Source organism: Echiichthys vipera (genome assembly GCF_963691815.1).
Source record: "Echiichthys vipera genome assembly, chromosome: X".
Classification (NCBI taxonomy): Eukaryota; Metazoa; Chordata; class Actinopteri; order Perciformes; family Trachinidae; genus Echiichthys; species Echiichthys vipera.
In genome coordinates, this window is record NC_139825.1 from 31868372 (window position 1) to 31882276 (window position 13905).

The following is a 13905-nucleotide window of genomic DNA, read 5'->3' on the forward strand; positions in this document are numbered from 1 at the left end:
AAACTGTAAAACTTGTTAATTTATATGTTTATACAAATATAAACCTATGGATTTTATGTATCTTTTGCATTTTTACTGTGAACTGATTTACCGCAATAAATGAATTAAATAACTCTTATGAACTCAGAAACATGGAAAGCATGTCTAACACTTTGTCTGTGCCCTTTCCTCTATGTTGTCTTTGCATGTAGTCTCATGGTTAGTTGCGCAGGGATGCTCCAGTTGCTTGGAGGAATGAGTATGAATGTACAGTTTCCCCATTGAGAAAAAACTTGACGCAGTCAGAAGGAGCAATCGTACTAAGGCTGCAGGGTGACGGTCCCACTGCAGGGAGTCTTCAAGTTCCATTGCATCCTCCTGTAGTTCTTGTGCTGAAAGTGATGGAAAAAAGTCCACATGTTATTATCAGTTATATGTGAGAACTCTGGCTTTATTAATTATTTCGTGTTTCCCTGTGAGAACAGAGACCTTTCTCACAGAGTGCGTTGCGGAGTCAGCAGGAGAGTTTGCGATTGCTATGGGAAAAGCCGAGATAACTTACTATGTTTTCTAAATATATCACCATGACAACCATTACTGTTCAACTGCATCTTAAAATGACTTGGCCCTGGGAACTGCCCTCAGAGCATGTTGAGACACTGGCGTTAAGTGTACTTATGCTCTCTTCTTGTACAAGAATAAATCCCCCCTCCTGCTAAATTAACAGAAAAAACCCAATTTACAATTAGCTGGTGGTTAGCATTAGCTATGTGTTCCAGGCTGCTAACTTTATTCATGCTTTAATGCACATGTTAATTTGATTCAGGTGTGCTGAGAATATACAATCTGGTGCGAATGTCTTACCTGGTAAAAGTGGATCACAACAGTCCATTTTGCTGCTATTCCACACTGCTGCTGCTGCTGCTGCTACTACTGCTGCTCATTCCGGGAACTATTTAGATGCTCCACGAGACGACCATTGCTGAAAAGAAATGGTCCATAGGGGCGAACAGAGATGACTCGACACGTCTTGAGGGCTCTGGCTATGGCCAGTGATGTTCGGTGAGGTGTGTTGTGAAACACCCGTAGAGATGACGGGTTCATGGCTAAGGTTAACATATCACTTCTGTGACATACAGCATAGCCCTGACCTGCAGCAGCCCAAACCAGTTTGGTTACTTTATTATCTGTGTGTGTATTTGTAGGGCCTGCATACTACAGAGGCTAGACTGTTTGCCTAGGGGTATAAGTCTCCGTTCACTGCTGCTGGGCCAATTCACCCTAACACAAAGTGAAAGGTTAGATCAGGACATGTGGAGGCAACATGCTGTACCCTTCTCTGGCCCCTTTTCTCCTTCCTTAACCCCGTCCTGTCGTTTCCCCAGTTCTCTGCATTCATTCCCTCTTTCCTTATTTCCCTCTGAGGCTCTACCATTTTGCTTCTAGTTCCTGTGATTGTAAAGAATTAATCAAACAGACTTTAGTTGTGGTAATTCAACATCCTTATTCACAAACTACAAATGAAAAAAGCTCCAGACAGCACAGATTGTTATCTACTCACAAGAGTTTAAGTTTCTACATGACTCTTTCTCTAACATAGCATCAAAGATAACTATCCAAAGAAAACTGGCTCCAGTTATGGTGGACTATAATGTACTACCAGCTATACAGACTATGGTCTGGTTCAACATTAAGGGATAATCATTTACAGTGAGGCCAATAGCTTTGCCTTTTTGATGTTGTGTTACGTTACGTTGTGTTACGTTACGTTGTGTTACGTTACGTTGTGTTACGTTACGTTGTGTTACGTTACGTTGTGTTACGTTACGTTGTGTTACGTTACGTTGTGTTACGTTACGTTGTGTTACGTTACGTTGTGTTACGTTACGTTGTGTTACGTTACGTTGTGTTACGTTTAAATTGTGTTACGTTACATTGTGTTACGTAACATTGTGTTACGTAACATTGTGTTATGTTACGTACATTGCTCTATATGTATTTAAAAATCACGCATGTGGGTTGTTACATTCTTTCAATATCGTCAGTCCACCTTAAGTCCATCGAAAAAATATTCAAAGTCACTCACGGCTGGCAGAGCTTGACCAGGTCTTGGTCCGTGGTTCCCGGATGGAGGCCGCGGATATACAGGTTAGTTTTACTCAGCTGTTCCCCTCCCCCACTGCTGTTGCTGCTACTGTTGGTGTTGGGACTGGGGGGCGCCATCTGGTGGCCGGGGGACACATAAGCCTGCTACAATGAGAAAAAAAACAGAATTAGTTGACTGTGCACAAACACACAAAAGAAACCACTGTGAAAATACTTAATTCAACACTAGCAAACACTGGGCAAGCAAAGCGGTGTTATGTTTTTTATTTAAAGTGTGAAAAACCCAGAGGACTGATTACAGATTTTGAAAGACAGGAAGTAATTCTGCATGAGAACTGATTTTGTGGGAGCTGAGAAAATGATATCATACAGCCCTCATGTCAACACGTACCAATAGTGCTTTCTGAGGGGAATGTGGGGCCTCTTGGCTGACTACTCCATATAGGGAAAAGGGGCCTCTTATGCTTTCTCCGTGCTGAGTAACTTCTTTTTTACTTCTGGAACCACAAAAAATCTTACGGTGCATACCAAAACCAAAGCTCTAAAGATGTTAAACTAACATTTAGTCAGTCTGATAATACAAAATTGAATAATAGACTCAATGAGAACATTTTTTATACTCTTTCTTTCATTTTATGAATAACTGCCATCTGTTCAAGCTTGCATTTCATTTCTCCTAAATTCGCAAAAGCCTCAGGTTCAACACCGTCCTTCTGACAGTTCCCTCTTAAACAGTATCTGAGGTTAACAGTTAACAAGATCCACAGCAGCAACATGCAAAAACAGGGTTCAGTTCAGTCCACATTACATTCAAAGTCCATTGATCAAAACAAAGCAGACAAGTCAGAGAGATGAGTGAACAGCACACCAGGATTTTGTAACTACATGACAAAACATAGTAACATACTCATGTTGAAACCATCTCTCATGATAAATATCCACTCAACTATTACTGAACCACCTTCTCATTTCTAATTTGAGGTTGTTTTGTTTCATCAGTCTACAAGGACCTAGTGCCGGTGGATACTAGTCGTAAACTATGGCCGTCACTAGTCGATGACTCACCACTAGGAACATTAAAGGCTGTTGCGCAACAACCTCCTCTTAGGATAGTGACTCTCTGCTTGGAGAAATCAAACAAAAGACTGTAACCATTCAGAGGGATTTTTATTATTGAGATAAATGTGGTTGCATTGTCAGTTTGACTTTTTCCAAGAATAGATCTACCAGCTGCCAAATAAGACAATAACTAAAGGCAATAAATAGCAACACTTGAGTGAGAACTGGCGAATGTTGTGTCTGTTTGCTGCTAGAAAATTACTTTAATCACATTAATCAAACAGCCAAATGTTTTCATTTAGAGCTGCATACGAAGGAATAAGAGTAACATGCTTTCTGACTGAGCTCAGCGCTGTGAGGGTGGAGCATCTCATTTGAGAGCGATTGGCGGAGGCGACAGGAGGACAATGGGTTAATTTCAGAGGAGAGGGTCATGGTGGTGTTTAGGAAAAGCCCAGCAGGAAGTCATGGTCACACCAGGACCACCAGCAACGTCAACTAATCCCGCTAATTAGACGCCATCCATAAGGCATGGAGCCCCTCACACAGCCCCTCTGACCTTTTTTTTGCCAACAGCATGGAAGCTGCTCCAACATCAGGCTCATTTCTCTAAAGATAATCCTCTCTTCCTCTACTGCAGAGGAAACCCAAAAAGTTTGCATTTGTTTGTTCGTGCTAGGTAAGATGGAGACATGACCTGTGCAAAGAAAAACAAAAAAGATAGGCGTGTGTGTGTTCCTTAAATCTCTTTCATGCCAGGGATATTTACACATGTCCACCAGTAAAAGGCACAAGCAGGATGTCCACAAAGATTTTGGCATCCAATTCAAAGCAATTTCTCTTACGCTCGCAGTGCTAGTATTTAAGTATTTAAGTATTTAAACAGCTTTTCGTCATGTCAAGAAACCAGAATGACATTCTTCATTTTATATTCAATGTCAACCTAAATATGCTTAATAAGTTTATCCTGAAAAGTATGTTTTAAGATTATGAATATATTATTAGATTTGGGTTTTTTCTCTTTATTTGCTGAAATAAAACCAAGGATTTAGTGGTTATTTAGTATGCATCTTATATTCTTGCTTAAAATGAGAAAGATCCAGATGAAAAGTTAGCATTGAATTGAAAGCAACAACACAACAAACTATAGCCTATCCCCTTGTGCAAATGTTTCTTTTATGTCTATTGTCCACCCACTGTACATTTGAATAATGAGCACCATCCATTTATTTCCAAAAAGGCTTTTTTTCATTTCTCATGAGACCAGAACATTCTCAGGGCCAGTGGAAATCTACAAACACAGCATAACCTGCCAGCAGGAGTTTATCTATCTTGTTGCAGTGTAATTTATGATGAATATGTTTTTGGAGGGCAGCTAATTTGTGAATGAAAGAGCTGGACAGCAGAGACCTGTAATCTAGTTCACACACTCTTACCAGAGTGCCAAGGCCCAATCAAGCTCCAGACCAGGAGCCCAGCATTGCAACAAAACCCCTAAATCATCTTTATACAACCACACACAACTCACACCCATGCATACACATGTATACTACTATAGCATGCTGGATTGTGAAATTATCTAAGAGCTGCACAACATTTTAAGTCAAAATATATCATTATTAAGACGGCTTAGGAAATATAATCATAAAGACCCCAAACTGAACTAATACAGTTTTAAGTACAAAGCTTGGAAAGCTCTTTGCTGCCCTGCTGGTTGGTGACTACATTTCAGGCTATTTCAGTATCCTTATGCGTTTGATTTGCATGTGTTCTGTTGTAGGCCTTTAATGAAACACCACTTTCTTCTTTTCTTATTAGTTGATCAGTGGTTGCTGAGAGAGCAATAGGAGCTTAGAAACAAATAGTTCATGTATCCATTCTAGGACTGCAACAAACTAGGTTCCCACCTCTGGGAACTTATTAGAGGGAAAAGGTAACGTCAAATTCACAACAAAGGGCTAAAACAATATCTCTGAATCATTTTAGGACCAAACTTACGATAAAAATCAAGAACACTTCTATAAATAAAACCATTTCCTCTACCTTGATGTAAACTTACACCAATAGCCAACAGGAAGTCTCTTCTACTAAATACTGCATGCTGTTGGAGATGAATAACTTAATTTTTATTATTCAATTTTACTAATTTTTATGTGTTGTCACAAAACAAGCGTGAGTGATTCATACGAACACATTAAATGCTCGCTTTTGTGTCTCTGTTTAGATTACCAATCCTCTTTTAAGTTTCAGTCCACCTCTGTTTTCATCTCTGCCTCTCCCTGTGAGGGCTTTTCCAGTCGACCCCAGTTTGACCCACAGAATTCCATGGATTTCCTGGCTGTCGGGGGTGGGGGGGGTATGGGTGTTGGTCCTGGCTCCCTGTCTTCTCCTCAGGCAGGAAAGAGCCATGGCTGACTGACCAGCTGACCGACTTACATGCTAATGCACAGATTTATAGCCGGGCTGAACGAAAGGCAGCTTGTACAGAGTTACGCGGCTGCGCTACCGCTTTGCACCAGCTCCACTTCAGGAACAACAAGGAAAATGAGTCATGGGAAAAATAATCTGATACATAAAATCTTTGGTTCTAAAGCATCGATAAACATTTTGGAAAAAGCTATTTGATTCTAAAAAGAAATAATTTCCTGTTTGCCATGTTGATAAAAAAAAAAAGTTTAGCGACAAAAATGTATCTAACTATTAATTTGTCATTCTATTAAGATATCTAAGGAAAATAGTCTTTTTACATTAGCCGAAGGTTAGATGAGGACTGTGTATCTAGTAAAGCTGTAAGCTGCAGTATGGCGGCAGGCAGGAAATCCTCCTATATCTGCTCCTGATCTTATCACACAGCCATTTGAATGAGCTCTGCATTCCAACCAGGTGACAGGGACACCAAACTCACGTCCAGACTTGTTCCTAAACCCTCCTTCCTTTCTTTCTCTTACCCTCCCATTAGTTTTGTCTTTTTATAAGCATCCATTCATCATCAATCTCTCTTGCTAATGTTGTTTATCGTACCTTGATGCGCATGCACAGTGAAACTGCACATGCATGTGTGGCTTTTTGAGCCGGGTCAGGTGGCCAAAGCTGGGGAGCTTGGAAACAGATACCGACAAACACTGGCCCTCAGCTCAGCTAGAGATCTGACAAAATGTGAGGCACACAGAGTGTCTGGCATCACTGCAGTACTTGGCATCAGATTTCTGACAGCTGTGCTTTCTCCAAGGACTCCATCTCCCTCTCTACCTGTTCACCTTGGCCGGTTCATGCAGTTGGCACTGGAACTGAGGACCAATCCAAAACATCTGACACATTAAACAAAGAGATAGATAAACATATTACTGGCGAAGGGCCAGAAGACAAGGGTGACTGTTCAGGAGAGTTCAGTAAGGCTGGTCACTGCAGCAGAACAGATGGTTTAATACACACAAATGAAAAAAGTAGCCCTCCAGTCAGCCTATATGCAATGTATTTCCTGTTGCTATTAAAAACATATGAGCATATTTAATGTGTTCAGTGCCTTTTATGCATAGCAGTTATCTTTAACTTATAGCCCATCCAATACTGGATTTTTTTGAGATATGCACTCCTTATAGTACATATAGCTTAGTGAGTTTTAAAAAATCTGCTAATGATGTATAAGTGGATAATATATATTTCTTAAACAATCTCGGTATGTTTCCCTTAGATGCTGTTCCTATTGTGACTGAGATACATACTGAGTGGGACATTTTAATGTAATAATCTTGTTAGTTATCGACCGACAGTTCCTTTTAACTCTACTGGCCAAACTCTAAAGGTCAAATTAGTAATTGAGATCATACTTGTAGGGTTGTAGGATTCTTGTACTTGATGTTCCTGCCGGCAGTCGCTGTGGTCCTAACTGAAAACTGCACTGAATGATTTTTGCCAAAACAAACAGTCCATTGCATTAAAATATACATGGATAATGTGTTAGCAATTGCTTATTGCTTGGTGTCTTCTATGGACTGTATAATAAAGATGGACGATGTTTCCAGGTCTGAAAAGTGAAGCCAAAGCGGAGGTGCCTTAAACCTCCATTTTTTCAAAATTCCAGAAGGGGGGTGACTCCACTAGTTGCAAAAAGAAGTCCACTTGTATAGAAGTCAGTGAGAAAATAACCCTACTTCTCACTTGATTTATTACCTCTGTAAACATTTTCTTCATGAGTTTACGGTCTTCAATACAGCACGATTTTCCTTTTGTAAATTGTCGTCCCATTTAGAGAAAAATAGGTGCTAAAGCAGGGGATGCTTTAGGACGTGGCTACCTTGTGATGACAGGTCACCATGCTAGCGATACATATTCATTGCATTTTGTACATTAAAATAGTCGTAAACTTGTTTTGGGGTGTTGTCTGTATTAAATTATGAGGAATTTGACTCTATCAAAGTTTTTTATAAGGTCTCAATTTTTAAGTTGCGTAACAACACCTTCAACAACAATAAATACAAATAAAATGTTACACAGAGCACCTTTAAAGAAAAGCAAACAATCCAGAGCATTTTCCCATATCCAGATATCTGTGGGGTAGCCGGGTTCTAATCCAGCGCTGGAACAGAGTCTGGCAAAGCGAGACTAATGCCTGATACATTTTCTGTGTGGGAAAAGAAGAGATTGCCAATACAGGTTTTTTAGCAGTAGAGTCTGAACACTGAGAATATTTTTACAGCTTTCATCTTTATTTAGGATTCAAAGAAAAAGTCAGCCCGCGTTTCGTTACTTTGCACAGCAGCTGAATTCTCGCAACAACACGTTACCCGACATGACGACACGAAAGGCAATTGCTCGTTAAGCACAATAATGGCGGCTCCTAAAGAGGTTAGCGTAGATGCTGCTGTAGCATCAGTTTTATCTGAACTTGAGAGAGAAGAGAACAACACTGAAGGCTTTTCTTGATGGAAAGGATGTGAGAGTTTGATAGACAGATAGTTCATCCAATCATCTGCCAGGTGTTTTCTGAAAGTGCCTGCCCTTTCCCAATCAGTTTCCAATGAAAACTTTTCAGATGGTTCCATGGAAGAAACCATCTGACAAGTCGGTCTATGCGTGGCGCTGACGTTATTATAATACCTCACTTCAAGCTTTAAACTTGGAGGCACACGATTCTGGTCCTCAAGTGGAACACACTTCTCCAGTGCCATCCCAACTGGCTCAAGCACCATCTGCGGAGACCTGCCAACGGTCTCTTACGCAAGTATAACTTCCAAGAGTCACAACGCAACATTATTATACCATCAGGATCAAGAGCTGCAGACTTGTCACTGCAAGGTAACTTTCAGAGCAGCATTGATTTAATACTAATGTGTTGATAGGCACACATCTTATTCAAAATGATTTTGTTCCTTTATTCCATCATTCGATTTTGTTCCACTTGTTGGAGAGGTCCTGCCTCCATTGACATTCCATTAGTCAAACTCTCATTACTAAGGTATTGGTGGTTTAATGTGATGTGAAAAACACTCATCAATAGAAAAGAACACTTTGAGTATTTAATGAATGCATGTTTGATGTGTAATGTCAATGAGGTATGATGGTCAAATGCCAGATGTGTTAAGCAGATGCTAAGCTGTGATGCTTTCTAATTTCTGACAATATCCAGGTGGATTGTTGTGTTTTTTCCCTTTATTACAAATCATGCATAATTCACATGACTGGTGACAATCTAACAAAGTAAAACACATGTTTTATATTGATTTTCCACCTCCCAGACGACGGTTGGTTTCAGCAGGATAGGAAAATACACTTGCACAGACTTGAATTGCGTTTTGCCCTACAGTTATCAATCATACTGATTTAGTTTGTTCTACTGTTTTTGGTCAAAGTTACACAGTTGCTGTGGGGTAAAACAGATACAATCTGGAAAAAATCCTATGTTGTTGCAATTCAAGACTTGACATGTGACTTTTGGCACGACAGGTGACATTTGAGATTAAACAGTGACTGACAAAAAAATCAAATTCATAAGTACAAAGTCACCATTGAAAGATGCCAAATGACTGAATGCTTTAATGAAATTGAATGCTAACTGAACGTTGAAATAAAATGAAAATTGTTGCTGCCTGCTCACGATAAACCCTTCTGATATTCTCTGTGTCTGTTACAAAAAGTGGACCTCACATTAATAACATGTAGCATTACAAACCACCTTTACCAACCAAACTCTGTTGATTCCCATCAAGGTGTTTATATTAACCACAGGATCCTTTGTTACATGGTAAAAAAAAAGTCAAGATGGAAAAAGAGTCTACAAACTAGATAATGCTCCCATGAGCAAGTTATTTATTTCATTACCATTAAATTGTTTCATGTGCCTGCGTATTGATGAGAGCTTTTTAACAGCCTCTTTGGTTTGTAAGCATTGTTAAATAAATGCTACTGCTACCACACAAAGAGTAATGTCAGAAAAGTTAAGAATAATCAGCATTGGCAAGAATTAGGAAACACTAACTGAAAGCTTCTGGAGTTGAAAGTGAAAAGTGTGAAGTCACTTATTTAAAGAAGCATGGGAGACCTCACTTCTGCTATTGCTGCCATGTCTGAATGTTTATTTTTATTCACACCCTTTACATATGTGTGACAATATAATGCTCCACGTAATGCGTTTCTTTCAGAGTACAACATTCGATGAGCCCCTGAGCGAGACGCGTGATACCTTGAGAGGCAACAAGCCGCCTCCTGTTATGTTTCCGTCCAGGAAGCTTTACAAGGAAACTGAACAAATCTGATTTGAGAACATTAATTCTATTTATTTAAGGGAGGAAATGAGGTGCTGAGTCAGGGGAGGAGCAGCTGGCTTTAAGCACAATAGAAACGCCTCTTAGTCGTCGTCAGGCTAGGTAATTACCTAGCACATACAAAGAGCACTTTTCTAACCTGTGTTTATTTTGTGACCAGGCTTTTATTTTGTATACTCAGGTATGGCAGAGTGTGAGCAAGAGATAAAAAGAGGAAGAGGTGGATGTGGGAGACGGAAATGTTAAAAATCACAACGCAGTAACTTGACCTCTCTGTGAACTTTAGCTCCACAAAATAGAGAAGCCTGGGATCACTAGGCAAACCTTGATTTCCTTTTTATAAAATATCTTGTTTTTTTCCATGCTTAATTTGTATGTAGTGCATGTTCATAATGTTTAGTAAAGTAAATTATATTTATATCGCCCCAATATCCCAATTTTTTTTTCAAAGGGCTTTACAATGCTTATCCTTATACCCTCTTTACAGTATGTACATCAGTCTTTTTCTTTCCTTTTAAAAAACAAAAACCTTTTCTTATCTATGCATCTGTTCTTGTTCTTCTGCTGCTGCTGTGACACTTGACTTTCCCTGTGTAAGCTCACTAAAGTTTATATTTTTTTTATCAAGTATTTCAGTTCATCATTTATATTTTCAATCAGTCTGGTCAAATGTCATGTTATCACTGGTTCCCAGAAAACTCACCGCTCATGGTATTTTTGTGAATTTGATCTTAGAAAAGATTGAACCTATCTGTCTAACAATATAGCATGTTTTCTGGTAATTCAATAAATAAACAGTCTATATGAAATATCCACATGGTAAAGCCCATTTTTGTATTCTCCTGTATTAAGTACTTGACAAATTAAAAGTATTGAGTGTTTTCTAATTTTATTAAGAACTTAAGTGCAAAAAGAACATAACATGCAAGGATCAGAACGTAAAGAATTGTCCAAATGACGTGAATATTGCAATAGTGCAGTTTGGCCGCTGGTATTTTGACATTGCGCTAGAAATGGTATATAAAAATAAATACATAGACATTTAATATTGTTTGATAATATACATCATCGTGCATAAGTTCAGAATGGACTGTAAAAAGTCAATAGACAAACTGACAATAAGAAACTTATATACAATTACATTTTATGCACATATAATGATCCCATCAAAATATACTTTAATTATGTATAACCATATGACAGACAATCCACACAAAAAGCATGATATTAAAGGCCACGTTGTGCTTATGGTGCCTACAGCCCGTGTGCTGCATTTTGGAGAAAACACTGGTAGATTCTGTTGTCGTTCGACACAATCAGGTTAACATTTCCCGTAGTTCCCATTCTTTGTGCTAAGCTAAGTTAGCAGGCTGCTGGCTTCAGCTCAATTAGTGTACAGACAACAGACAAGCTTCTCCGCTAACGCTCAGCAAGAAAGCAAATAAGTTTAACTTACCCAACTTCTGAAATATAAAGCAATGAGTGACCCAAGGCTTTTGGCAGCACCTAACAACTATTTCTATCATCGACAAGTCCGATGATTTTCTTCTCCATAATTGAATTAATCCTTTAGTCAATGAAATATTAAAAAGGAGTGAAAAAACTCATTGCAACTTCTCAGATCTGGAAAAAAACTGGAAGCAGCGATTGTTTGTCTTTCTTGCTTAAAAAATAACTGAAACAATAAATTGATCATCAAAATAGTTGCAGAACGTTATTTAACACATAATACTTAATAACTGTCTACATTTTATGGTTTCCTAGACAGTGACCATTTTATCCACATTATATTATACATTTATAATACGTTCAGAAACAACAGGGAACAACTGACAAGAATGAAACTGCAAGTGCTGACAAGACTCCTGATTGCTCATACAGATAACTTCCTTAAATAGTGACATTTAACCTTTGTATTGGTCCCTGATGGGCTAAAATGGGTTTCTCTAATAGTTCTGTATCAAATAGTCTCCTCATCCTCTCAACCAAATGAGATCCAACCTTGTAACAGCTCAAGTGAAGAACTGCACATAAATGTATATTCAGTAAAAATGCAATGCAAGTTAATTCAAATAAATTGCAAATTACGTGTGCAAGTGTCGAACAAACAATTTAAACACAAGGCTGTTTTCCTTAGACAAGTGTTGACATCAGATCTGGGGGGATGAGAAGCCCGACTTGCCCAAGATTACAGAAAGACAATATGTCAATATATTTTTTTCCAAACGCTGTGTAGCGTTCAGGAGCACACAGCAACACAATCTGTACAAAGCAGCCGGAGCACAAGGACAAGAGGAGCTGCTCTGGATCCAGTGGATGTGAAATCACAACATTTAACGTCGTCATGTATAATTAAAGAGCTTCTACCATCACATCTTTATGGTCCAGAGAAGACACAATATGTGCAACCCACCTTGCACACTGCTCAGCAAAAAGGGGTTTTAGTAAGCAAAAAAAGTTCCTTTAAATATGTAAAAAAATAAAAACTGTCTACTAATAATTTAGCATCTTTAAGCAATTTTTTTAATTTAGGGGGGCCTATTTAATTTCCTTTCCTAATATTGTACTGTATCAAAGTATCCTTCCCCCATTTTTTTGGTTATATTTTGGTTATAATAAAGGACAATGTCAACATTGTAATGACAAGAGCGCGATTCATAATTCTGGGAATTTAGTCATCATGGTCTGTTGGGATTTTTCAAGGGGTGGGGCATATTCCGCTCTCAGATGGGAAACGAGGAAAAAAAAAACTTTGCAAACTTACGCGGCAGCGAAGACAATGGTTACCTGATTTAACAGTAGATATACGAGTGCGCGGAGGAAGAGGCAGATTTAATTTTATACAATATTTCCCTCAGCCTGCCTCTCACCCTACCCCCACTCCCACAAACACATCCAGGCACAGGCGCGCTATCCCAACACGGTACAGTCAGTTACCCATAAAAGTTGCTCTTCACCATTGACTTTTTTTCAAATGAGTGAGCAGAGCCGTATCGACATCCTCGCTGTTAGTCCGCACGCACAAATACTACGAAATAAAAAAAACACCAGACGTCCAACATGTCAGGACCGAGCGGTGGTTCATTCTCCCACCTACACAGCCCGCGGAGCTCGGCTGCTCCGTGAGCTGTGTTTTTCACTCCTTCAAGTCCGAAGTTAAATTCAATACGTTTCGCTTTTCAAGGACACTGCAGCGCACTGTCACAAGCCCTTTTCTGTCGCGACACACACGGGCGTGTTGCCCTGCAGGGCGAACCATCGGGGAATAAGGGAAAATTCCGAAAGCGTTTACCTTTTTGCTGTTTCTGCTGTTATAGCCGTTGTATGGGTTGAATCCTGCCCTTGGCGGTACGGAGAGCAGCATTTTTCTCGGCGCTATGTCCGGAGCGGAGAGCACAGCCCAGGCTGCCAGCTGACGTCAGCAGCTGGGGAAGTGAGAGCCTGGAGTCCCGCTGCTTGACTGCAAGTGGTGCTGCTGCTGCAGGACGGGGGCCCCCACCGCTGGCCCCTGGGCTACTTTTAGGGGCCCTTCACGCGGCTACAGGGGGTCGACCGAGAAGAGGGGATTAACTCGCCTTCAGTCAACGCCCACTGTTATTTCTCTCACTGGGGGAGAATGTGGAAGAATAAGAAAAGAAGAAGCTTTTTCAAAAGTGTAGCTCTTAAGACAAAAGGTTTAAAAAAATAAATCAGTTTATGGTGTTTTTGTTTGGGGGTCCTTAATTCCTTGACCTCTCTTCACTTCATTACAGACAAACTACTCATTAATTGTTGGCTTTGTCTCCTTTAACAACAATTTAAATCCTTGTTATTAGCCCTCACGCCCCATAGACATGATTGACCAGCATCATATGGTCACACTGTTAAAATAATCACCTAGTCCTTTTTTTTGCCTAAATCATCTCATCATGACACCTATGGTAAAATCGCCTACATCCTCAGTTGATCAGATCATGTGACTTTACCCCTTTAAGACAATGGCCTATGTCAAGTATGTGTA

The 13905-nt window shown here is 39.6% G+C and overlaps 1 protein-coding gene across 5 annotated transcripts in view; it reads right to left on the reverse strand.

Moving 5' to 3' along the window:
* The window catches only part of LOC310965961 (RNA-binding motif, single-stranded-interacting protein 2-like), a 32943-nt gene extending 19612 nt beyond the window's left edge, over window positions 1–13331 (reverse strand). For 3 of the 5 annotated variants that reach the window (XM_083939722.1, XM_083939724.1, XM_083939720.1), the window contains exons 1-2: window positions 13198–13331; window positions 2066–2229 (exon numbers count right to left, since the gene is read on the reverse strand). In XM_083939722.1, the coding sequence (XP_083795848.1) occupies window positions 2066–2229; window positions 13198–13269 (236 nt within the window). In that variant the 5' untranslated portion in view covers window positions 13270–13331. The remainder of the gene's footprint in view (window positions 1–2065; window positions 2230–13197) is intronic. The other 2 variants (XM_083939723.1, XM_083939721.1) reach the window with 1 other exon arrangement.
* Between the last annotated feature and the right edge of the window lie 574 nt (window positions 13332–13905).